Raw genomic sequence first — 26,886 nt, 5'->3', positions numbered from 1 at the left:
AAGTAGTAGCAAGCTATATGAAATAAAACGCAATGAGATTAATCTGCTATTGGTCACTACACCTCTCAAAAAATTCAGGTAGTAATCATGCCAAAAACTTATTGATTCACTCACAATAATTTTCTGAAGTTAACTGTGCCGCCTGTGTCCCCAGCTAAAGACCCATTTCCAAACCATCTCTTGGCATCTTGCACCTTCACTGCAGTGAGGCTGGCTCACCCTTTTGGCCAAGCCTTGGCGACCCCCCTCTTACTGTTCAGGAAGTTAGTCCAGCTTTCACTGCTGTACAGCCACCTTGAGGCCCAAAAGCCACAGTGACTCAAGTTTCATGAGTTCCAAAAGCCCTTGGGAAAAATACTTCAGCTAGTTATTTTTTAAGCCTGAATTTCATTTGATTTTGTCAAAGTTCACTCAGATGTGATGACCAAAACAAAACTGCAGACAAGCCCCATAGTTTTTTGGTTTTTTAAAATTATTTATTCATTGAATGATTTAAGGTGTGTACCACTACTCCAGTTGGGTAAACCACATTGAAGAATTTGACTGCAGGTCTTTAGACTCAGCCAAATGCTTTCCATTAATTTTGCTCTATAAAATACTAAACATTATATACTTAAGTTTTTAATGCTTCAGCCATGCTCAGAACACTGCGGTATAAGGATAACTCAACCCACTCATGCCAAGTTAGGGTGACAAGAACAGAACTCATGAGCTATGATGTCTAAAAAAATCAGAGAATTTAGCTTAGGATGAAAAGATGTTCTGTTCCCCCAAAGTAAACTCTTAAGTTTTAAAATTCAGCCTACACTGTTCTCAAGAGACTGAAGGAAAAAAAAAAAAAAAGTCATTAAAAAGTATCACACAAATATGCAATCTCCCATGATTTGTTTTGCATCTAAAATGGCACAAGGAAAGGCTACAAAAATCTAGCAGTCAGAACTAAGTTTTCCTAAGAGAAATCATTTCCCTTTCTACTCTTAGGTCTCAGGTTATTCTGTGCTTGGGTGGCACAGGAGAGCAATGGGACAGAGATGGGGGAAGGAGTTACTGGTTGAGTGACAAAGCATTTAGAATTAAGTGCAATGGAAAAAAAGTAACAAATGCTAAAGTTTTTTAAAAGTTTAATGGAGCCAATAAGATATATAAACTGTGTTCTGGCAGACATGAAGACCTGCGTTCTCTTACCAAAGAAAATGGCACGTTTTATCAAAATTTGACAATCGAGAGTAAAGGGTACTGAGATCAAGCTTCAGAGCACCAACTAAAACAAAAATCACCAAAAAAAAATTTTTTTTTGTTATTAACTTGCAAAGAGGAACTAGAACCAAGGCATAAAGGGGAGATTAAATATGTGTTCCTCAGCCTCAAAATCCGTTAGGAAGAGGAGTTCTGGCCGCTTGTGAGCAATGCTTCACACCACCAAACCCAATTCCAGAATCTAAATTTACAACGATAAAGAAACAAAGATAACTCCAAATGCATTTCTTGGTATATTCCAAAGGGAAGCTTGAAAAGTATTCATAATACACAGGCTTGCCCGTTTTTGATAAAATGATACACTGCTATAATTCTTCCTGCTATCATATTCAAACAAACAAAAAAATGATCCTCTTCCGCAAAAATTTAGAAATCCCTCACACTTTCATTCCTAGGTTTAGTATGGAATTGACTTTTTTAAATAAGGGCTGTATCTATAGTGAATACAGAACTTCAGTTCACACACTCCATTCACATCCCACCCAGTCAATGAATATTACGGTTAACTTAGCAAAGTTTCTTCACAGGAAGATTAAATGGCTGAAGAAATTGCAAACTTTAACAAAGTGCTGTGAGTAATTACTGGAAAAACCCTTACACTGATTTGCAATGGTCTTTTAAGGATAAAAACAGGAAGTAAATGATACTGAACTACAAGTTTGCAAGGAAACATTTTCACTGTCCTACTTGATATATATATATAATATGATAGAATAAATTACAGTACCTGGCAGGCTGACATCAGTTCTTCATCTAAAAAAAGACTACCATTCAGTTCAAGATATTAAAAATGAAGATGAAACATGCTCTAAAACATTGTAGCTACAAGAGGTCTTATATTTACTCAAAAGAGGAATCTATTGAGAACTTTTATTTAGGTCTACCTAACATCTAGAGAACCTCCATGCGATTCCATCTTTTCCAGAATAAGATTCCAAACTGCACTTTATAGGAGAGGGATTGGAGAGTTGGGTTTTGCTATTTAAGTTGTGATCACATTAGCAGATAAAAGACCTTCATCTTCCACCCATTCCAATGGAAACTACACAAAGTAGAACATTCATGAAAAATGTAAAACAGGATATGAAAGACTAGAATAACTACCCTCCCACCATCCATCTCCCTCTCACTAATACTGAACCAAAAAGGAAGCCCATTCTCAAAGTTCATGACCTCTCTACTTTAGGTCACCGTGAATGCAGTCTACATGTTTACATTTACCATAAGGATAGTACCCTGCATGGGAAGTAGTACTTGTCTTAAAAATGAATATTTTAAGCCTACAGGGTTAATCTGGGGGCAATTTAATAATATTGCTACTTTTAGAGCACTAACACACACACAGTGAATCCAATAAAGTTCTGTGTATTGATTCAATATTAAGTATTAATTGCATGACCATCATAGCACCTCTTTACATCACACAATCACCAGAATTAGAAACTGCTTTGAAAACTAAAAATAGGGCACAGTTCAATAATCAGAAGTTGCACACTGTTACTAGAGAGAAACCAGGTGCATGGTACAGTGCTGCTGCAAAAATGGAAGCCTGGAGATTTGACGAGGAAGCCAAATCATGTGTTTTAGACAATTTTAGGAACACCTGGCAATACTGTTGAAGCAAAATACTCAACACAGCAGGAAATGGACCCCCCACAAAAAAAAAAAAAAAAAAAAATGCATTCTATAACCAAATAAACATCTGATATTTCCTTTCCCTTTGAGAATAAATACAGTTAAGGTCACTTTTAGCCTTGAAACGGATATGTGTTTGCCTATGATGATCTTGCTAACGACTACACGATATCTGATGTCCTCTGCTAGGATTATAGTTTTAAGAAAGCCATGGTTACAAGAGGCATCTATTGTAAATACCTAGAACTTCCTTTTATGGCAACCACTATAGAATTCACTTGTCTTAAACAGTGAACAAGGGAAGATGGCCTCATGTTTCCTTTGCAATAATAGTATATGTTGAGGATCAAGTGGCTTTCAAGCAGCATGGTGGGTGTGAAAATGTTTGCAGTTTAGATCATTCTGTTGCGTTTATGGGTTGGTGAGTCTGTAATGACATCGCCACACTGGGCTGAGGTACGCTTTCTAGTTCCACCATTGTCCAAGTGGAGTGCCATTTCTTCTGATATGAAAGTGTTCAAATCGACATCATGGAGTCCATTTCTCCTTCGACTAGCATTCGATCCACTGCTTACATGTGTAGGAGAGCCTGGGGTACTCGAACGCACGCTTATACTAGCCATTGCACCACTAAGACCTAGGAAGAAGAAAAAAGGTTTTAGAGTTGCTCGATTATTTAACCCTCTTGAAAGCAACCCACTTTACTTTCAACGTCGTCATAGCGTCAAAGGATGTCTGCCTATTTTCCTTGCAAGGGGGTCACCAGAGAGCAGTTTTTTTCCTGGAAGAACGAATCATCTGGCTTTGACACAGGAGATGTTCACTGGTAACACTACCAATATTTACACTATGGTAAGTACCAATTACTGAACTTATGTGGCAGGCACCGTGCTAGGTGTACAAATCCATCATGAAATCCTGCCATCTGCTCTACTAGATACAGACTATATGCAACTCAGAGGTGAGGAAGGAGGTGCTTACTTTAAACAGGAGAACACAGTCACCATTCCAACACATCCCTGTCTGCGTGTGTGCGCACACAGCAGAGCATGCAGTCATTTCCAGGCCTGAGTGGGCTTATTCTGACATCTCCATAGACAAGGTGACTTTATCATTTAGCATCCAAAACAGTATACTATTGAGCCTGAAAAGGGGTCACTATTAAAAATGATCCTGGGACATCAAATACAAAGTGATTCTGCCCTGGACAAATCAAGCTATATGATCACCCCAAGGTCTAGACTATACTTGGTAGATACCCCTTAGGGCAGCCTAATAGCATCATCTCTAATCCTTCAGAGAAGAGGGGAGAGCAAGGGTGGCATAAAAAATCCTGCTGCCTTGCCTTCAAGGTTAAGAGTTACTATATCCAGAGTATTCCAGCACTCATGGTGGGACACTCATTCCTTAGACCCCTGAACAGTTAGAGGCGGCAAATGCATGTTCTGCTTCTAAGTGTTCAGGATACACCTGTGAAAGGCATGAGAGAGGCCAGGAAACAAACCACAGCATTGAATTTAATCACCTGACATCATCGCCTGTAGATTTTCCTTCTTATGAATTCCCCCTAGGCTATCCTAGCCTCACATACGGATTGTTATTGCTTGACTAAACCGATATGATCTAGTATAATGTTTCCCAAGAACAGGACTTGTATCTTAGATTTTAAAGTAAGCTTAGAGGTTGGTTTCTTGGGGCCCATTCTAATGTACTCCATAAATGTACTTTAAATTTAAACATTAAGTTGAAAAAGGATTCTCTTCTTCCTACCACAACAAAGCTATTAAATTCCCTTTGACATTGTTCTCAGCCTACAAATACTCTGTGAACATTCCCAAACCCTTGGCCTCAACCACCTCCCATATATATGCTGATGGCGTTCTGCAGCCCACAGCTCCTTTCTAAACTGCTCTCAACTCCCTACTCTTAACAACCAAGCAGTCCCCTCACTGTTCTCCCCGCACAAGATGCATCCTCCCTCCCTTCCGCTGGCGGCCAGAGGAAATCTGACCTCATCCCCTTCCAAGGCTAGTGCCTATTAAATAAAAGCACTAATACTGGAGTAATTCCTCTTTCAGGCACTGTATTAAGCACTTTTTAATTTCATCCTCAAAATAATCCTATGGTATTTGTATTACCTCTGTTTTGCAGATGAAAAGCCAAGGTTAAAGGGGTAAGTAAGCCTTGAGTGGCACAGCTAGTAAGCAAGAGCTAAGACCCAAGACTCAAGCAGAATCTAAATTCCTATTTGTGCTATGCTACCCACCTTTTCAAGTCTAAATTATTTCAGCAAGGAAGTAGCCTCAGGATCTAGGGCCAGGCCTGTCTGTCTCTGAACAGCTACTCCCCCTTCAGTCCTCTTCAATCACATCCTAAGAAGTGTGCCCTGCCAAGAGCAACTCATCTGCAGTTCCTAAAAGCTGCCGGCCTGCACCTGCATTCCAACATCTCCCCACTGCCTGAGGCTCTAGTTCCTCCAGCAGCACCTCCCGTCTGGGGCTGCTTTCTTGGTTCTCCTCCCTCTCCTTTGAAACTCTCCTCTTTCCTGTTCTCCAGCCTGCCTGCTCCTTTCCCATTAACTTTTGCAGGCTTCTCTTCAGCCCCTGCCAGGCTGACTTCACCCAGGTGAGAGCCTTGGCCCCTTAGCTTATCCACAGGCATCATTTTTCACATCCGTGTCATAGGAGCAGACATTTTTCCTGAGCTCAAGGGCCCATCCATATTTCTAACTGTCTGTTGGCCCTCTCAAACTTAACATCTTCAGGAAAAAAACGTGCTGCTTCTTTCCCAGCCCACACAATTTTATTAAAAGTAAAAAAGGAGGGAAAGAAACACCTCAGGCTAATTTCACATAACACAGCAGCATCACTCATCTCTTTCTATAGACAGTGTCTTTTCATCTGTATCTCGTAAACTTAACACAGTGCCTGGCGTGTAACAATGCTTCAGAGCCCTACCCCTCACTCTGAAATCCAAAGCTGTTGATGTTTATTCACCTCTCCAATGCCAGGAAATATACCCAGGTGGCTCTCTTCACTTAAATCTTTGCCATGAAGTTAAATCTCGATTATTCCCAACTTGCTGGGTTTGGTTTTTTGTTTTTCCGTTTTTAAGTTTTCCACCAAGACTGGAAACTCCTTGAGGGGAGAGCTGTGCCTTCTTTTTTCCTAATCTCCCAGCCTGTAACACTACTGAAAGGTGTCCGCAAACTTGAGACAACCTTTTCATTCATACCTGTTTCATGACGCAGGAGATTCTAAGGTAATTATGCGGCAAAACATGGGCCCTCAGCAATAAACTGGGCTATTTCCGTAAGTAAACTCAGGATCCCCTATGCATTTGAAACCCAAAAAAGAACTCAACAAACCCTGCTCCAATGCCCCTCCTGTTAATGTAGGAGCCACGTGGCTGCACGCTTAACACCCAAGGCTCATAAAACGCTCCATCAGAAGTGAAGAGGCACCTCAAGCAAATCCTTCAACTGCTATCCTCCATGAAAAAAGAAGAGAGATTAAACATCAATTTGGTCAATTTGAAAATTCCCCGGTAACTTCCAGAAAACCACAATCCTTTTCCTGTTGGGTGTTATGACTGGGCTTAGTTTGACAGCTAACGCAAGATCACAATGTGCAACATTACCTATTTATTATCTACTCTCAGCAGTGACAATTCTTTTCCAAGTTTAACTATCTAATCTTCCCCCAAAAGACTTTTCACAAGTGTCAAAAAAAAAAAAATTAACAACCAAAAAATATATATTTTAAACAACCCAAATTTTATTTTATAAACCAATGACAGCTACTAGAAGATGCTTTATGAAACCCTTAGCTAAAAGCCACATGAACAATCAGGCCTATACAAGTACAGAGAATCTAAACATGCTTCAGAACTAAAAACTAAGTTGTATGGCCCTAGGGCATACAACTTAATTTCTACCAAAAACACACTTTTTCAAAAGGGCTATGGGAATATCAATTGACAAAAAGCAGTAGAACAAGTAGTATGATTAGACAGAAAAGTCTCCATTGCTTAATACAAGATAAACTTATCGGTTTTAAAAGTTTCTGCATTCATTTTAAATGATTAGTGCAGGAGTGGAAAAAAGATTAGGAGGATTTAATCATACTTTGAAAAGAAAGCTCCCACAGGAGCTAAAACAAAGTTACAGTCCAGGTTATAGGAATCTAGGTTACATGGCAAATTGTTAAAAGTAGCACATAACTATTATTTTCATACCAAGGTCATGCTTAGGGTCATAAGAAAATCCTGTTATCAGAATTAATTACATGTAATTCCAGTTTACCAGCACAAAGTTAGGTCACACAGAGGCACAGAAAGAGCAAATGCAAAGCCCAGCCAGCCTCCCTTCCTCCACCTGGCGGCCCTGGAAGTGGCCTAGAGGCTTGCCTCTACCCTTTCTGCTGGCCTCCCAGCCCCCTTCAGCACCTGGGAGACTCGCCCTGGAGGAGACAAGGCAGACTGTTTACTGTGGATCCACTCAGCACAGGTCCAGGACCCTCTGCAGGTCTGCGCCACCAGCTCTCTCATCTCCGGCAGAAGGGGGATGTGAAATCCCCGCAATCCCCGCAACTTGGACAAAGTGATTAACATCCTGACTGGGAACCTTAAAAAACCAGCATTCTTGCATTTGAAATGAATTGCACTATTCAAATGGACAACAACTCCCTTTACACAAAGTTGTATTCTGAGGTTTTAAGTAAGCAAGCACTCGTGTGTAAATGTGGTGTTTTAAGTGCACCAGGGGAGGAGTTCCGATCACAGAAAAGTGAATTCTACTAGGAAGATTTGGGTAATTTGAAGTAGATACCACTCCCCACCCCAATCTGTAAATTGTAATACTGAACTTTTATTGAAGTAAAGCACACTAAATCAAACCAATTACAAAGTTACATGTGTCACACCAAGAAAACATTTTCAGTTATGCTGACAGCCCAAAATGCTTTCAATTTTTCAAAGACAGTTTTAATGCCATGGGAAAAATGCTCACGACGTTAAAATGAAAAAAGCAAGATACAGTACCATATATGCAGTATGATCTCAACTATGAAATAATTTTAATATTTATACATTGAAAAAAAAGACTGGAAGAAAATGCACCAAACATTTAACTGCAGTTATCTCTGTATAGTGGGATAACAAGATACTGAATTTTTTACTTTTTGGAAATTTTCAAATTTTCCAAGAAATTAGTATTTATAAATCAGAAAACTAGTAAAAAAAAAATTAAACTTAAATGTTAAACTGCTTCACAACTACCAACAGATTATTAAGGAAGTTACTAGGTGAGTAAACTGGCTTTGAGGCACGGCTACATGGACTCCTTTTTCATCTCAATGAAAAAAATGTCCAAAATCGTATTGCAAATTCATTAACAGTTTTGTATCATAAACGTTGGAAGCTTTAGTTAAGTCCTACCCCCAGAAACTTCAGTAGCTGATATCTAATCTTAATATACAGAAAATGCCAACTTTTCATCAAAAATTTAATGCTATCTTAATTGCCTTAATTGTTCTTGTTCTCAGAGGCTGGTCTGAACAAAGGGTGTAATTTAAAAATTCCAGCCTTCAGAAGTTTCAATTAAAGAAGATTATCTGAAATAATCAATTTTAAGCAATTAAGAGATGAGACTTGCTTTTGGTGCATTAATCTCTTACATCTTAATTTCCAAATAAGTTTTTAGAACATTCTACTGTTAAATAACTATTGACAGTTCTGTTACTTCAGGAAGATGCAGAATGCAACATTCAACAAGCATTTATTGTTCCACACATTGTGCTAGGAGTGTGGGCAAGAAGAGGAAAAGGGATTTTGAAAGGTGGTAGGATATAAATCCCCCACAGGTCAGTTCTAATTAAATCTCTGCAACAGAAAATTGCCAAGAAGTTTCTTTCACACTGTAGCATCAGTTTAAAAGCACTTAACCTAAGTATCTGTGTGGCTGTCAACCTTTGTTTCTATATATTTAGCTTTACCAATGGAAGGAATGAAGAGTGATAGAAAAGGGGAGAGACACAGAACCTAGCATAAATACTCAAATTTCTTCTTAAATGTACAGATCTCAGCTTTATCAGGAAGATTTGTTCTCACCAACATTTGGTAACTAGAGAAAGTACACACTGGCCAAAGAAACGTTCTGACAAAAATAACAAAAGCTACAAAACCTGTGCTCAAAGGAGAAAGAAAATCCTAATCCTATTGGTCCATGCTGCCTAAAAATCACAGCTTTCCAAAACTCCAGGGGAAGAAGGGAACCCTTTTGACAAATTAGGAATCTGCCTTACATTTTTTTCTAGGTAAAAACTCCTACCTGACCTTATCCCCTGAATACAATACCAAATGAATGCACTCTTCTTACAAAGCCCTACATCCAGTGTCTCCAGATCCAAGAATCTTGTAAAGCAATTTAATGATTTAAGAGACTAAGGATCACCACATAAGCCAGAAAAAAAGTCAGACAAAAAAGAGAAGCCAGATATGGAGGCTATTAACTCCTAAAGCAATGGCACTATGCCTCAACCTGATTGTCTGGGATTACGTGCTTCTAAGTGTCTCATAATGCAATTCTAGAGGCTAGAAACTCCTTGAGAGATTATGTGATTCATCTTTTTATCACCCACCCCTATCACTAGCCTCTAACAAAGAGAATGCTTGGCTGTTTGCTGTGTTCAGTAAACCTTGGGCAATACAAAAGGCTACTGAATGACAATACACCTTTATATTTTTAAATGACCACAGCTTCCACAGAAAGATTTTAACTGCAGAAATCAGAACTCATACCACAGCCAGCCCCCCCCACCCCCACACACACACACGAGGGTTTCAAGATTAAAAATGCTTCAGACTTCAACCCTCACTAAAAAACTATCTTTTCTTAACACACTCAGTGTTTTCTCAAAAAAAACAATAACAAAACTCACAAAAAAAACACCCTTTCCTTTTCTGGGGGGAAATTCTCCAATATCATACTAAAGGCTAAACTGCCTCCATGTGCCTAGGACCCTTTCAGTACTTACAAATGCAGCAGCCCACTGTCTTTTTTAAAGTTATGTTGTTTAAACACGAAAGGAACTTGAATTTGAGAGCAAGGAGATAAAGCCAAATGCCAATGACAGCACTGTTTCCCACCAGACCCTGTGCAAACTGATGAATTTTACAGAGGCTCACCCAGGCCCAATGGGGTTAGTTCCCCATACTGCAGTCAAGAAAGCCATCAAAATGACTTTGGGAACTAAAACCAAGTGTCTCTGATTTTTATGGAACAATCTGAACCAGGGCCACAAACCTACAAAGAGCACCTATGAGATGACTAAGTGAGAGCAGGTTTTTAATAAAAGTAGCAAATGAGTAAAGTCTAACTTCGCATCTGGCTTCCTCTCCCATCCAGGTCTCTATCTTCCACATATGTGTCCATTCTAATTCTGGACCCTTTCCACCTAATCCCCATGACGACAAACTCAAAATGAGGAAACCAGATTTCAATCTAAGGCTTTCTAGACACAGCATTAGCTTGGGCAAGTCAGTTCAGAATCTCTCCATCCAGCAGACAGACAGAACATCACCAACTTCACCAGTTCATACAAACATGAAACAAGCTCAAGATCTTAGCAAGTAATATAAGTAGGTAGTTAACACTAAGTTTTAAATTATCTCTTCCTCTGGAATGATATCTGCAATTTAAAAAGCCATCCTTACTGAAAAGGGAGAAAAAGCATCCTCAAAGGCCACCTGAGCTCCAACTTTATTTTTGCAGTAATGCCGTCCAGAGGCAGAGAGAGCACTCAAGACTTAGAACCATAAAGTCCTCCTTCTCTCAAGGCAAAGAACACTTTACATAGTGTTGTGGAAGGGTAGGTACTTTGCTTAACTTCTCAATGTATCACCTTACAAACAAAACATCACCTTTTCACAGAGGAGACTGCCTTGGAGAGGTTAGCCATCTTACCTAAGGTCATACTGGGAATGCTACCTACGTACAAAGCCTAAATACTCTTCCTGCTAAAAATGAGCCAGAAAATACACATCACAAGCCATTCATCCTCAAGACTACTTATCCAGATTCACTTATGGGGAAAAAGCCCAGGAAGAAATACCAAATTCATGTATATTCTGATGTCTTCAGGGAAGAAAAATAAGCCTACAGACCTTTCCCACACCACCCCCAACCCTACCAGGGGTGGGGGAGAAAAAAACCCCCAAATGCACACATATAGATGTACTGAATTTGGGAGCCAGACAGATCTGGAATATCTATCCTACCATTTACTGACCTGGTCAATGGCAATAATCCAGGGTAAGTGTGAGTGTTAAATTAGCAGGATGCTGGCATGAAGTAAACACTGCAAAAACCGCTCTAAAGGTACATCCCCTACAGGCCCCACTCCAAGTCTCAGTTGTTCAGTGTGAAGAGCTGACCTTGCAGCACTCCTAAGATACACCTGCTCTGTGCTCCATTCTCCTCACCCTCCTCATACTGCAGTCACCTGGGGATCTGTAAGCCTCAACTCTTCGGAAAGGTTCTCTGCCCTTGCTGTGTTGACTTAACAGACCTCTGAACCCGTGTTAAGCTCAGAACACACCAATGCCAGGTTCTGTTAAAGCCAGAAGCTCTGAGACACGGCCCTGCTCCACCACAACCCCAGTCTATGGGAAGAGACAGCTATGGAAACAAAGCAAATAGGGAGAGTAGACACCCAGCTCAGGGAAAGCTGGAGAGAATGGCAAGAACTGAAGGAAAGCTTCGTCACAGAGGAGACATTTCATCAGTCTGAAGGGATGAACAGGCAGAAGGAAAAGCTTAGAAAAGAGCATGAAAGTATTCAAAAAATCACACAGTATGGCTAAGATATCTGACCCAAGGTCAGATCAAATCACAAGGGCCTTACAATGTCATGCTGATTTCTGACTTCACCCTACAGGCCAAGGGAAACAAAGGTTATTTTTCAGTGAGGCGATAAGATCAAAAAGATCACTCCAGTGGTCCCAGGAAAGATGGACTGGCGAATGGGTCAACTCAGGGCTGGGAAGCAAGAGCACGAAGGAGATTATTCCAAGAGTCCAAGGCTCACCTCCTCCAGAAAAGCCTTCTCTGAATCCATGGCCAGGCTGCATTGTGAAGTGTCCTTTTCTGACCCCAGAACACCTTACATATGACATTAAAATAAATTATCCAATTATGCACTGGCCTCAACAGAAAAGGAAGCACTCTATTCAATCATATATTCCCTAGAGACTGCACAGAATCTGCCATGTACACATCTGCTGAGTGGTGAAATGAGGAAAAGACATGTTTTTGCTGTTGTTGGGGCTGGAAGGATGAGGCCCATCTGAATGCCTGCAGGACACCCTGGTGGAGATGTCCACCAAGGGGACAACGGGGCATACAAGTTTAGCAGTCAGGAGACAGGGTCTAAACTACAAGGACAAATTTTGGAAATTAAGACTGAAATGGTCCTTAAAGGGACTGCAGGAGAAGGTGGCTAAGGGCTAAATCTTGGGAAATGCAACCTAAATCACTGAAAGGCCAGAGGTCAAAGCAGCCTAAAGAGAAGACAAGGAAAATCTCTAGAAGAGAAAGGATGACTAAGAGAAGGATAATCAGAAAGGCAGGTAGGGAGCCACAAAATGGTCCAGATGATTTTTGGTCTATCTGAAATCTGTTTACATAAAAACAAGATGCCAGCTATTAATCCAGTTCTCAGTAAATTTTCAATAATGTTCATATTTTAAGACAAGAATGAATAAGGAAAAGACAGAAGTCAATTTAGCACGTGTATGCATTTCTTTGATTTCTCTGTGAGTTTAGTATCCCAATGAGGAGATACCATGGTACACAGAAAATAAACAACATATGTTGTAAACAAGTGCCAAAATAAAGCTCTACATTAGATTCCTTAAACCTCAATAACCATTAGTTGACAGCTTTGAATGAAACTGTTTGATAACCATTAACTGATGTACTTTTAACTGCAACTGTATACTTAAGTCTCAGGCTCATAAGGGTACTGATTACAGGATCTTATCACATCCTCACTGTCTACATGAAATACTCTACAATTATCTCACATCATGGCCATTAGTCTTCAAATAAAGAACATATTTTAAACATACATGGGTGAATTTGGTGGAAATGAGAATTTAGAAGCTAATAAAGAAAAAGAAAAAATTACAGGGGTAACTGTCCTCTCTTTTTAAGGACAGGAGGTCGTCTACCAATAAGAATAAATCAATGTGACTTCTAACACTAATGTCTGCTTCGATTATAAACTTAAGTCAGCCTCAGTAAACCAACTCTTTTCCTCTCTCTCCCCCAGTATCCCAAAACTTCATGAATTTAGACTCTCCCTCCAATACAGAACCCCAAGAACTTCGATTTGACCTCACATTTCATAGATCTAGCTAAGCAAATTATATGCAAAACCAAATTCTGACAAGTATCTACCCTAATTAAGATATTTCCAAATATATTTCAAAAGATCTGTATAGTGTTGACTTCAATTTACAGACTGTTCAATTAGATCCTGAGGACACCTGGCTACAAAGTTAGTTATTAATCTGCTTTACAATTTAGTTAACAATGCCTTATTATTAGAAATCATTCAAATTACTTAAAATACTCGAATCAGACTAGCGTTTGCAATACACCGATGTCCTCTAAAACCAAGAGACCACAAAACTCAGTATGATTTCTGTTTCTATGTACTCTTTTTTCAAGGGGCCCTACTACTGCACTGCAACTTCATGTTTTACCTACATCATTTGGTATATGAACCCTAGGAATCCACTGTATTCTGGATTGGCACTACTTCATAAGTTTACTGAAGGGAAAGGTTATTTTTCTATATATAATTAAACTTTTTCAAACCCTCACAATTTAAACCTAAGTCAAAATTATAAATAGTACCTTCCTAAAACTACATCATCACTAAAACTCCCGACGTTCAATAAAATAATAAATCACAAGCTGAACAAACTCAATTTAAGAAAATGTAACGGGAGTTGGCGAATATAGTAGTCACAGGGGGCGAGCTGCTGGCTTGCCCTTTTCACAATGTATACAACTGCATTAAGATTTTATAACAAGAGTGGCATTTATGTTTCTTAAAACTATCTTCTACAGTAGAGTGTAATACAGAAAAAAACGACACTTTAACAAGAGAAATATGGAATGAATCATAAATCCACTTGATGACAAAGGAAATCAAAATGCTTAAGGAAAACAACTACAAACACTACCATGCACTAAAATTAATCTGACAAACTATGTTCACTTCTAGTAATTTTTTCTGAACTTCATGGTAAAACATGTGAAACTCTAATTCAATAGGAACAGCTCAATCTCTATTTTGCCTGAGTTTCAAAAGTTCTGATGCTATCAACTATTCCACTATATTAGAAACAGCAAGCAGTCTTAAGTACTGCATCCATACGTCACGGACTTTCTTGCAATAAAATGTTTTTGTGTTTTTAACTTATCATAAACTCAATCAGGAGGGGGAAAAAAAGCAATACTTTTTCCAACTCCATGTTCTGAATGGGGTAAAGAATCGATGTTTGCCAAAGAGAACAAAAATCTTTGTAAGCATTAAAGCTTTGATGATACAGAAGCCCACTGTGTATATCCCAGTTTTTATCACCAGGTTACTTTATTTTAGATGACCTACACTATGGCCCAGAAACGTTAACTTTTAGCAGTTCTCATGACCTAACTCACTAATTAATTACTTCTACCTGCTCAGTCACTTGCACAATCCATGTTTTCATCTTGACTTCAACCAAGCCTTATTATTTTGTTGTTTTATTTTTACGGCAGTATTCAATGTCTTACAGAAGTACCTCTCCCAGTTCTATCTGGAAGCCTGTATTAGAGAACAAGCAACAACAGACTTCCTGACTACATACCCCAGGCTTCTCTAGTAATACTGAAACCCCTCAGCCAGGAATGCCTTTTTATGGCAGGTCTGGCCGGGGGAGATGGTGCTAGACCTGTCCTCTGACAGTCCTGACTATCAAAGCAAGGCCCTAAGGGACAACAGACGTAAGGAAAGTCAATTTAATTATTCTTACATCTGTCTACTCCCTCTTGGGTCATCAACACTCACCTCCTACAGGCATTCAATAACCTAAGATGTCAAAGGGAGTTCCCATGAGAACTAGCCCAATGGTTATCTGCCTTACTTGCCTGTCACTGACTAGGCTCTCCAGGCAATTATAAATGCAACAGAAATCTTAAGACACAAGAACTTCCTCTTTGACTCAGAAGAGTAAGAAAACACGTACAATATAAGTGTAAAGCAATAAATTCTAATCAATGTTGCAAAAGATGCTGTTACTGTAACACCAATCGGCTCCAGCTAACTTTCTAAAGACATTTTTTAGGATAGGCTGGCTAACATTCAAAAATTGCCCATATAAGTTCTTAGCTTACATTCTATTTAAACATTTCTAGAGCAAGTAGTTACTATAATAGACAAAAAACAGACAATATATCTGGACCTAACACTAAATGTGAAATTGGGTCCACAGGCACACTCTTAACCATTTTTCCAAAGAAATATGTTTAAACGGCTTTACCATGCAGAGCTATGGCTTCCCGGAAGGGTTGCAAATCAGTCTCTACAGATGAGCTAGTTTCCGTTGAAGTAGCTCGGTTAGGGGACACTACAGTCAGTCTTGGGGGAGCTCTAGAGTTTCGTGGTGGAGGAACTTTTCCACACAGGAAGCTGATCAAATCTTCTCTACGAATAGTTCTTCTGCGCTTTTTAACCCAAGCCAACACATCCTTATTGCGTCGCTGATAGCCAATCTGAATTCCAATATCAAAACTTCGTTGATGGGTATCCACGCTTTCTGTTAGAAAAAAAAGAATAAGAAAAAGATACATGATGATCAGTAGAGCCAAGCTGCATTCTCTCCTAAAGAAAACCGTTTTACAAGTTCACCAAAACGAGTATCATGAAGTGTGGGGCTCTTTAAGTCTATCAGTGATCTATTAAACTGAATCTCATTCATGTTTAAAATGTTATACATGACACCTAATCACAATGGTCTAAATTCAGTAAACACATCACATAGTCCTAGAGCTTCTACTTTGTTCTTTAAAAAAAAAAAAAAAAAAGATAAAAACAGAGGAACTACTATTGTTAGCCAAATTACCATTTTAACAGTGCTATATCTTTAAAAAGCTTAATCTAATCAAGCTAGCTTATTTAATAACACTAACAATGGGTAAATTATTAAATCTTTATTGGAAGTAAGTCAGAAAGAGAAAGACAAATACTGTATGCTAACTCATATATACGGAATCTAAAAATGGTACTGATGAACTCAATGATAAGACAAGAACAAGGACGCAGATGCAGAGAATGGACTGGAGAACTTGAGGTTTGGGGGGGCGGGGGGTGAAGGGGAAGCTGAGACGAAGTGAGAGAGTAGCACAGACATATATATACTACCAACTGTAAAACAGCCAGTGGGAAGTTGCTGCATAACAAAGGGAGTTCAACTGGAGGATGGAAGATGCCTTAGAGGACTGGGACGGGGAGGGTGGGGGGAGTCCAGGGAGGGAGGGAATACGGGGACATGTGTATAAAAACAGATGACTGAACTTGGTGTACCCCCCCCCCAAAAAATAATAAATAAATAAATTAATAAAACAAAATCTTTATTGGTACTATACCCAGCTTCACCTGAGAAAAAAGGTATAGGAATACCTTGAGAGCAGTACTACTGTCCCCTCATTGCATCAGTTGCAATGAGGAAACAGGCACTGAGTAACTCTACCACAGTATTCAAGAGCTGGAATTTTTGTTCCAGTCTGTGGTTCTTAACCACTAAGTTATACTGCTGTCTTTCAGAAAAGAGGGAATTCTCAGGAATCCTAAATAGGAGCATTCACATCATTCAACAGATGACTAAACACCGCAACAAATCACTCAGGCCGTGCTCACCTTGCACGTACCATGTCATTTCAGAGATGTACTCCTACTGATAGGTTCAGCACCAACAATTGGAAACACTAAATGCAGTAGCAAACATTTTAGAAATAATAAGGGAAGATTAATTCTGATTGACTACTCAACAAAACCAAACAGCACTGTGGAAACAAAAAGCTTCACTCATTTCCCTAGGAATGTTTTTTTTCTCCTTCCAGTTTACAACAGTTTTCTGTAACTTATAACCATTCCCAAAAGACCCCATCTTAAAATCTCTGACTGGTCTCCTATTTTCCCTGTAGATATTACCCCCTGTATATACCGAACCCAAATTTTCAATAAAATGATGCCTGCCCTTTAGTGGCTTTACACAGTTGAAAAAATACTTGGAAATTTAAGTCACTGCAATTTAGTTTTAGTTGAGCTGCTATGCTAGCAGAAAAATCACCAATACATCTTTAATGAGATTAAAAAAGATGGTTCCTTTATCCAAGTACAAATTCTTATTTAACACAAAGAATCATTCCTCTATTACTTTTCCCAGCGTTGATTTTAATTCTGTGTGCTACATCTAAAGTAGATGCTGAAAGGATAAGCAAACCAGTGAATGAAGAGCTGCGTCCCAGAAAGACAATAACTCAGACATCACAGAGGCTCCCAAGCTGCATGAATTTACATTATTAAAAAAGATGATAAGAGGGCAGCACAAACAGAACTTTATAACAAGGCCTATTCCTTAGCAGATGATCAGTTCTTATTGCTAAAAAATTAAAAAGAAAAATGGAAGAAGCTGTCCATGGGAGTACTCTTAAAAATATTAAACTCCATCACAACTTTCTAATTTTACATATACATATAAAAAAGCTACTCATGAATGAATTAATTTCTCCAGCGTCTCACTACTAGAATGCCCAAGTTACAATATGAATCACTGTCTTCTGATTTCTCATTTCATCATAAACAAGCAAGCATAACAGCATTTTAAAACTAAATGGCATTTAAGAGGATAATACAGCATCTTCCCTTACTCTTAAAGACTTAGATAAGGGGAGGATAATCTCTAAGATGACCTTGTAAAGCTGTATGTAGACCTTAAGTGATTCTGAAAGAGCTGGAAGCATTTTAAGAGAAATCAAATCATTAACTAAGCCCATCCCACAGGACCACAGAAAGGAGGATAACCATCCCATGTCATGGATCTATAAGCAACCAGGTTTCTACAAACCTGCCCTACCTAAGAGAGTTGTTACAATCAAGCTCTTAACCAGATAAGTTTCTGTTTCCAAACAGAATGACTCAGGAAATTTTATTTTTGAAGAACCAAAAGGAGGTAGGCCCAAAACTGGAAGTATGCAGGGAAAAAACCTGAAAGCATGAAAGGGATACAAGAAACAAGCTTGAAGCAATCATGGATACTGCAAAGTAAGATGAAGCAGCATATAAATGTACACCTGGCAAACCAGACAGCAAATAAAAGCCGAACCTGATACAAAACTCAAGAGCCAAAGGGAAGGAATCACATGAGGTGGTTTACAAACACACACCCCCCTCTGACAATCCCGGGAAGAAAGAGCTTTGATTTGTTTTGACTGAGGACATAAGGAAATTCCAAAAGTCAGATCTGCAACGGACTGATGCTTTAATCACAGAGCTGAACAAAGGGGGAAAAAACTCAATATTCATAGTTTAGAAGGAAGATAGTTATGTAATAAGTTGTGAGCCTCTTTTAAAATGCATGCAACTGACCCATCGTTTCACCTCAAAAATTCTGCACAAGTCTCAACATCAGAACCAACCAAGAAATGTCCATCGACAGATGAATGGATAAAGATGTGGCAAATATATACAATGGAATATCACTCAGCCATAAAAAGGAACAAAACTGAGTTATTTGTAGTGAGGTAAATGGACCTAGAGTCTGTCATAAAGGGTGAAGTCAGAGAAAAATACCATATGCTAACGCCCATATATGGATTCTAGAAAAATGGTACTGATCAACCTAGGGGCAGGGCAGGAACAGAGACGCAGACATAAAGAACTGGGATGAAATGAGAGAGTAGCATTGACATACACACTACCAAATGTAAAACAGATAACTAGCGGGAAGCTGCTGCAGAGCACAGGGAGATCAACTTGACTGGTGATGACCTAGAGGGGTGGGAGGGAGGGGACATGGGTATATATGTATAAATACAGCTGATTCACTTTGTTGTACAGCAGAAACTAACAGCATTGTAAAGCAATTATACTCCAATAAAGGTGGGGGGAAAAAAGAACCAACCAAGAGCACACTAAAAATCAAGCATTTTGTAAACAGACTTACAGACCAAGAAGTACACGTGGAGAAAAGCAGGTTTAACATTTAAGGTCCTCAGGTACATGAATTTGCACTGTCTGGGCATGATTTGGTCTTATACCATTAAAAACATATCCTGAAAGCCAAATTCAACTAATTTCCCGCCCAGATTAATCCAATCTCAGTTATTTCCTTAAACAGAGAATCTCACATTGACACTAAAGCATTTAAAATATAGTTTTTATGTTTGAGAACTTTGAAGAGTTACTTGGTTGAAAATAAAACCCTCCTATCACATCTTGAACTAAGAGAGGTCTAAATGTTTATTGGAGAATCTTAGGAATGATTAGACTAGATTTTAATCACAGGTTAATTTAGTGACCAACAGGATCACACACACACACAAAGATGGCCTCTGGAAGGCTCTCAGCCAAAGACTGCCTTGAATACACCTGAACCTTGACAACTAGACATTCAAACTCTAAAAGTGCAGAGCACAGAAAATTGTGGGGACAGTTTTGCATCCAACACTATTTTACTGATCCAAAGCCACTGTGGAAAGGGCTGTAAGCCTGAAGGTTAGGCAAAGCCCAAGGGCATCAAAATGTCAATCTAACCTTTAATCACAACACATTCATTTCCTTATTCAAGAAACAAACTGATTCATACAAGCCACAGTAGACATCTTTGTTTCATTTTTTTAAAAAGTATTTTTATATAAGTAGCTAAAATTGACTTTAAGGGATTTTTATTAGTCTCATTTTCCTACCACTGGCAGGGAACAGTAGGCAAAGAATCATACTGATTTCTGAGATGAAGACCAAATGCAGAACTTTCTTACATGTACCACAGACACAATCAGATTTCACTATCTATAGGTTTTTTTGATACTCATAAGCCTTATGTGAGTTAGCCAAAGCAGACATCCCAATTTCATAAACAAGGAACTGGAACTGCAGCTCAAAGGGCCTTGCCCAAAGTTAGTAAATAGCAAAAGTTCTTTCTACAATAGATTTCTTTCTCAACAAGAGAAGCAATCTCCCATTCTGCTTAGAAGATCTCCACACCAGAAAATCACACTGCTAGATCAAATCATATTTCCAAGGAATACTAATGACTACAAAACATTTGAACTTAGAATTAAACCTGCACTAACCAACTAGTCTGCTGTAGAAAAAAATATTTATATATATATAATGTTTCATTAGAAACAAATATCTGAGTCATGTCCAAAATGAAACTTTTTCAATTGTTCTGAGGAAATAATTTGTAAGTATTCCCTAACAAAGTAGTATCCAAACACTAACTTCTTGGTAACTTACTTATTGACTTAAATCTTCACCTGGCACACACAAAGGACAGGAACCAGGGAAGGATCAGAGTGGCCACGGTTGCCTGCCATCCAATCCTCGTCCGCCCTTTCCTAAAGGTACTCCAATTTTTTGTTTGGATAACTCTGGGGAAAGCTTCCTCCACATGTGCTCAAGTGGTAAACCTTGTGGTTTACTCCCCAAACTGAGGCTATGATACTGGTTCTGAGTAACCATGTGACCCAACTGTGGCCAGGAGACAGAACTCATTTACTGGTAGCTCCTGGGAAAGAAGCTTCTGGGCTCTTCGAAGCTTCCTTGAGTGACCGACCCTAAGACGTGAGGTGTGAGCTGCCAACATACTAAAACTAGCCTACTCACAAAGCCTGTATGTTGAGGCCCACACATGGAGTAGAGAGCCACAGAGCAGGGAGACCTGAGCCACTGGACTCAGTCAATCCCACCCTCAGGTTTCAAGTTAGAGGGTAGCCAATCCATGTCCAGCTGGCCTTGTATTTTCTGGTATTTGCAGCCAAAACATCCTTTTACAGAGAAGTTACATATAAGAAACCGACTGTCTTGTATAAAAATTCACAGAAAGAATCTACAAACAGTAGTAGCAATGACTGAGGCTGTTTAACAAGACTCAGGATATTCAATCGTAATCCATACTAAGGTGTTTTGAACACTCTCGAAGCACAATAATTTTTTGCAGCAGGAGAGTCACAAACCAACTCCAGAAAGTCAAAAACATAAGCTGAAATTTCAATATCTGCTCCAGTTAGAATTTGCTTTCTCTGACCAGCTGTTTATATACGAATCACTTGTCCACAAATTTTCAGTATGTGCGATTCACCTTCAGTTCACATACAAGCCGAAGAGAGCCACACTGAATTGAGAACACCACATTACAAAGAGGATTTAGCATTAAGATGCCTCAAAAATAAGAATTTTAAAGGGCATCATACTATTTTTCTCCCCTGTCAATTCTATTTACATTTAGCCCTTTAAGGGAAAGAAGACACACCACAAAGGTTATTCCAACAGAAATAAAGACAAAAAATAAATAAGAATTTCTTCCCTTCATCTTAAGCACTGCCCATAGCCAGATATATCTGAAAAACAGAACCTGACCACCAACAGAGTCCACACTTGAAGACTCACTACATGCCACACTATGAGCTCACATTCTAAGTTGTGGGTACTTATCCCTACTCAGAGTTGAGGAAAAAAGGGCGAACAATAGTGAAGTATTTTTCGTTCCATTCTCTGTCTCCAGGACCATACAACTAAGTAGAAGTAACAGTCTAAAACCTGAACTAGAACAAGCTAGCAGGAGACTCCACGATAATGTTGCTGCTGGCCTTCTGCAAGTACTGCTAGAATCATACCCCGCAAACGCTGTTCAAGGAGAAAACCAGAAACATCTTTAATATAAACAGTATCAAGAGAAAGCTCTCAACATATGTGGTAGGAGTTGGTATGCAACGAAAGTTTCAGACACAGTTTTAAAATGTGGAGGAGCTTAACATAAAACAAAAGATACGGAGAAAAAGAAATGGAGCGTAAAATAAAACAAAACTCAAAGGAGAAAAACGTTATAAAATTGAGAGAAATAATGATGAGAGGAGCGGTGAGAAGTTCTGGGGGGTGTGGACAAGCACTGACTCCCAGGCAGCTGCTGCAGAGCAAGCAGAGTCCCAGCGCCCACCTCCACTGACCACCAGGCTCCACAGGACAGCCACCAATGTAGCCTCTACTAAACGAGTAGCCCCACACAGTAGAAGGAATTTAGAATTCATTAAGAGTATTTTCCTAATGAGGAGTCAGGAGAGAGACTGAAACCAGTCACCCAAAGAAATGGGAGGTAGATTTAAGAGGCAAAGAGAGAGAGGTTCCACACCAAGCATTTCTTGGTAAGCATCAGCCAGGCTAGGTTAAAAACACCTCAGTCACTTCACTCCCTTTAGCTGCAGACATCAAAAAATGTACGAAGCCAGGGACACAACACAACCGAATATTTAACAAACATTACTTCCTTTAAATTTATCAAATCGAAGTAACAACAAAAACCAGCCCTCAGAATTTCCTTTCCTTCCAAAAAGGGGTGCTAACATCTGCCCCAACTTACTATGTGGAGTGGAAGATATCATGCACTCCATTTTGCTGAACTCTGTCCATACTGAGGACACCCCAATTCACTGTCCTCCAAGTCTCCAGCCACATTCAACCAAGCCAACTGAATGTTCAATGGTTCAAAACCCCACAGGCAATCAGAAGGGGCCCTTTGCTAGACCTTTACCTCAATTCTAACCTTCCTATGTGCTCATTTCAGGTGTTATCAAAAAGCTGATAAAAGTGCCAATCTCTCCCCAGGCTGGGTGAGGCAAAATGAGCCATCTTTAGCTTCTCAGATAAGTGCTTAATCATACAAACTACAAGAGCACTGCCCATTTACAGGGATCCCCCAAAATCTAGCCCCCCCCATAAATTACATTTAGATATTGAATCAGAACTGTCAACACTCTAAATTTACCACTACTTACAGCTACATGCACTGTGACTCTACCCTGCTAATTTTATTGGTTCTATTTAAGGTACACAATTATTCCTACAGCTGCATTCTTGTTCTCTGAAGACCACACCCCAAAAAGGAGGAAGAATGTGGGGATCTGCAGAGCTTATCCACACTTTCCTTGAATCAGCTAAGCATATAATAATGTCGCTACACTACTAAATTCCACACACCACAATTAATCAGTCCTTAAGTAAAATGGGATGTATTTCATTTTACAGAAATAGGATATAAAATAAAAACGAAGGTTGGACTGACAATCTAGCACTTGCAATAATGCAAGAACTTCATATAATGTTTATTTAAAAAGAAATTTAACATCTAAGTTTTCTGAACAAAGAAAACTAAACATTGTAAGCAGCATTTTCCAATCAAGTAATCAAATTAGGGATTATTTCAGAGTTCAGCTTCTGAGCTGATTTTGTTACATGAAGAATTAACACTAAAACTGCCAGCTACAATCCTAAAAAGATACATTCCAGGAGCACACAAAAGCACCAGAAACTGAGAGGCAGAGGACATTCATATTTTTGGATGGCCTAGTGAAGAGCCCAGCACACAGAAGGGACTAAAATATGTGTTGCCTTCCCCTTAAAGCAAAAAATAATGGCAAAAATTGAATGGCTAAACCGTGATACCTCCACACAACAAAACACTGGAAAGGAAAAAAAAAAAGCACTAAACTATTTATTAATAACTACAATGTTAACTGAATGGATCAATCTCAGAAACAGTACAAAAAGTGGAAAAAATCAGACACAAAAGGCTATAAGGTTTTATTTATTACACTATGGAAACATAGAAACCATACAGCACTCAGATCCTTGGTTGGCAGCGGTGGGGGGATAGATATATTTCATTTACTAACAATGTCTGTTTGGCAAATTCAAGCTATGCACCTTAAAAGAGTGATTTTACAGTATGTAAATCATGCTCCAAGAATGCTGAGTCTTCCAAAAAATGAGTTTCAGGTATTATTTCAAAATTCCCTGTCTGGGTGAAACCAAGAGCCACTACAGAGGATGTCCAGAACCCTCAAGTAATAGATGTTAGAGTCAAAATTTAAGGAACTCAGCTACATAAAATCAAAGTTGACCACGGGGGGCTCCATTTAATTATAGTTCCTCATTCCCTAAGACTAACATTGTATTCATCAGATGCAGTTTACATTCTCAAATTACCCCCGCAAAAAACTGCAAGATCTACCCAGAAAATCCAAAATATGGGATTTTTTTCCCTGAAGAATACTATCTTAATTTGCTCATTCCTACACAAGCATCTGAGAATCAAGTCGCTCCACAGCCTGTCTCAACCTATTTTGACAATTCTGAAATGCACAAACCTCTACTCCATTCATCAGCAGCTTCTAGCAGTTTAAAAGCACTTAATTACATTTTCCCACACATTAACATTCAAATTCAAGTCCTTTTTCCACCGAACCCTTGCCAAAATTCAAACCCAAACTTCCAAATCTTCAAAACACAAAACCTAAACCCACTGTTACTGAGAGAGCACGATGTGCAAGAACATTTACTTACATATCTTCACGCAGGGGGCGGGGGATTAACTGCAAAAAGGCACTACCGTAAAACACAAATCTATCAACTCAAACTGATCGTTTTCTGCCAACAACGTACAATGAGGTAGAAAATACTTTGGAAGGCAAATACTTGGTAGAGTTGCTAAGGAAGAGCAACGCCATCAAATATTTGCCTGTTAATATGCGCACAGATTACTCCAACCAGCTAGTTTTCAACGCGCTGCAACGCAATTCCATGGCTCGAAATTGCCTAACTCAAGAAAATCTATTCCAAGAGGTGCTTTTCCAAACAAGTGTCCCTCCCACCTCTCTGTCTGTGAGACAAACTCTTCTTCCCTTGGTGCCGAAGAAGCACGTCTCACGGTCTGGAGCTCTGGGCCTCTCGACACCGGCACTACTGCCATTTGGGACGTGGGGATGGGGGTGGGGAGGCTGTCTCGGGCACCGCAAGCGAGTCAGCGGCCTCCTCTCAGTGATGACACTCTAGAGCGCCCCAAATGTCGCCGAGGAGTGAGGGGGACCAAACGCCCCCTGCTGAGAAGCCGTTATCTAGATATGACAACACACCACCGAAATTCTCAAGTTGCAAGGTATTGAGAGTCAGTGGCTCGATTCAGGCGAAAACTCCCCGGCGATCCGGGTCCAGATCAAGCTGGCCAACGCACTAGGGAACGCAGGACTTAAACCCTGACGCAGGCCGCCCTTCCCCGTAGCCGGCAATGCAGCAAGGTTACCCTTACCTTTGTAGAGGTTGGTGACGGCGGTGGCTGCGTTTTGGAAGGGAACCCAGAGAGAGAGTCCCGGCTGCTGACACACTCGGTCTGAAAAAAGACGAGAAGGAGCGGAAAGGAAAAAAAAAGAAATACACAAAGACGGGGAGAGAAAGAGAAAGAAAAAGCAATGTTACTTGGGCGTCAATCACTCCGCAACGGCCATATTAGGTTTCGCCATTTTGTTCAAGGGTTTCGGGATCCCGCGCTGGGTGGGGGGCCGGCCAGAAGGGGGTCGCGGCGGGGCCGCGGGGCTCGGGGCCGCAGCCGGGGCCGAGGCGCGGCGGAGGGAGGCGCCCCCGCGCAGTCCCCGCCCCGAGGCCGGCTCCGGCACAATAGGGCCCCCGGGCCGCCTCCCTTCGCCATTTTGTGACCGGGGGCTCCTCCCCTGCTCTCCCCGGCCGGGGGTCGCCCGGCGGCCCGGCCCCAGGAGCGGGCGGGCCCCCCGGACAGCCCCAAGCCCGGGCGCCCCCCGCGCCGGCCCCCTGCCGCCCCCCGGCCGCCTCCCGAGGGCCCGCCTCCCGCGGCGCCATCTTGCGGGGAGGGGGCGGCGAGGCCGCGGCACGGCCGCAACGCGACGCCCGGAGCCCCGCCAGCCGAAGGCCGCCTCCTCCGCCCCCCCGGCCCTCCGCCAACCGCCGGGCCCCGGGCGGCGGCGGGGGCGGCGGGGGCGGCGATGCAAGATGGCGGCGGCGGCCCTCACCTTTGTAGAGCTGGGCCACGGCGGTGGCCGAGTTCTGGAAGAGGTGCCACAGCTTCTGCTGCTTGTGCTCGGGCTGCGCGGCGGCCGCCGCCTCCTCCTGCAGCTCGGGGGGCAGCTGCTCGTCCTGCTCAGCCTCGGCCAGGCACTGCCGCTCCCACTTGGAGAACCAGTGCTCGGGCCCGTGCTCCTGGATCTCGGCCTCGCCCTCCTCCTTCCGCTCCTCCATCCTCCGCGGCCTCCCGCGGCCTCGCAGCCGCCGCGGCCGCGTCCTCCTCAGGCTGGGCCCCCGCGGGAGCGTCGTCGTCGAGAAGCCCAGCGGCCGGCGGCGTCTCCTCGCGGCGGCCCAGGCCTCCTGCACCCCGACGGCCTCCAAGCCCCGCCCCGCGGCCCCGCGCTGCCCGGGACGACCCCCGCCCCGGGCCTCCCCACCCCGGGGCCCCGCCGAAGGTCGCTGCGGACCGGATGAACGCCGCCGCCCCTCGCCTCGCCGGCCTAAGCCTGTCTACCGCCCCGCCATGGCGCCGCGGCCTCCTTGGGTCCGCCGCAGAGCACCAAGCCCTCAGCGTAGCTCGGCCTGCCCAGCCGAGCCCACCCCGAAGACTGAGGAACGTCGTCGTCGCCGCCGCCGTCGACGCCTTTGCGGCTGCTGGTCCCCGCCCTCCCCCGCCCACATGCTGACTGGAAGCACCACCCACTCGGCTCCGGCTCCCCTGCCCGGTTGGGGAGCGCCCGATCCGAGGGCCCCCATTGGTCCGATCTGACCGGTTCCGCGTGCCGGCCTATGAACACAGCGCTGTGATTGGCTCATCGGCCTGTCCGCCTGACGTAACCAAAGGGCGGGGGAAGGG

The 26,886-nt window shown here is 41.5% G+C and overlaps 1 protein-coding gene across 1 annotated transcript; it reads right to left on the bottom strand.

Moving 5' to 3' along the window:
* Positions 1-466: 466 nt before the first annotated feature.
* Positions 467-26,536, bottom strand: HAPSTR1 (HUWE1 associated protein modifying stress responses). Its single transcript, XM_057748070.1, has 4 exons — positions 26,039-26,536; positions 25,306-25,386; positions 15,484-15,759; positions 467-3,529 (listed from the first exon to the last, which is right to left on the bottom strand). Exons 1-4 carry the CDS (start codon positions 26,262-26,264, stop codon positions 3,285-3,287), a joined length of 828 nt encoding a protein of 275 aa, XP_057604053.1. The 5' UTR covers positions 26,265-26,536; the 3' UTR covers positions 467-3,284.
* Between the last annotated feature and the right edge of the window lie 350 nt (positions 26,537-26,886).

This window comes from Hippopotamus amphibius, chromosome 9 (assembly GCF_030028045.1).
Source record: "Hippopotamus amphibius kiboko isolate mHipAmp2 chromosome 9, mHipAmp2.hap2, whole genome shotgun sequence".
In the NCBI taxonomy this organism is placed as follows: Eukaryota; Metazoa; Chordata; class Mammalia; order Artiodactyla; family Hippopotamidae; genus Hippopotamus; species Hippopotamus amphibius.
Note: the sequence above shows the minus strand (reverse complement) of the source record. Positions and strands in the feature narration are given on the sequence as shown.

What these genes read in the sequence shown, in the direction of transcription:
- HAPSTR1 (XM_057748070.1), bottom strand. Translation starts at nt 26,264, where the DNA reads ATGGAGGAGCGGAAGGAGGAGGGCGAGGCCGAGATCCAGGAGCACGGG. An exon ending in CGTGGCCCAGCTCTACAAAG is followed by an intron (nt 25,387 to 26,038) that starts GTGAGGGCCGCC and finishes GTCTTTTTTCAG; the next exon opens with ACCGAGTGTGTCAGCAGCCG. An exon ending in CGTCACCAACCTCTACAAAG is followed by an intron (nt 15,760 to 25,305) that starts GTAAGGGTAACC and finishes TTTTTCTAACAG; the next exon opens with AAAGCGTGGATACCCATCAA.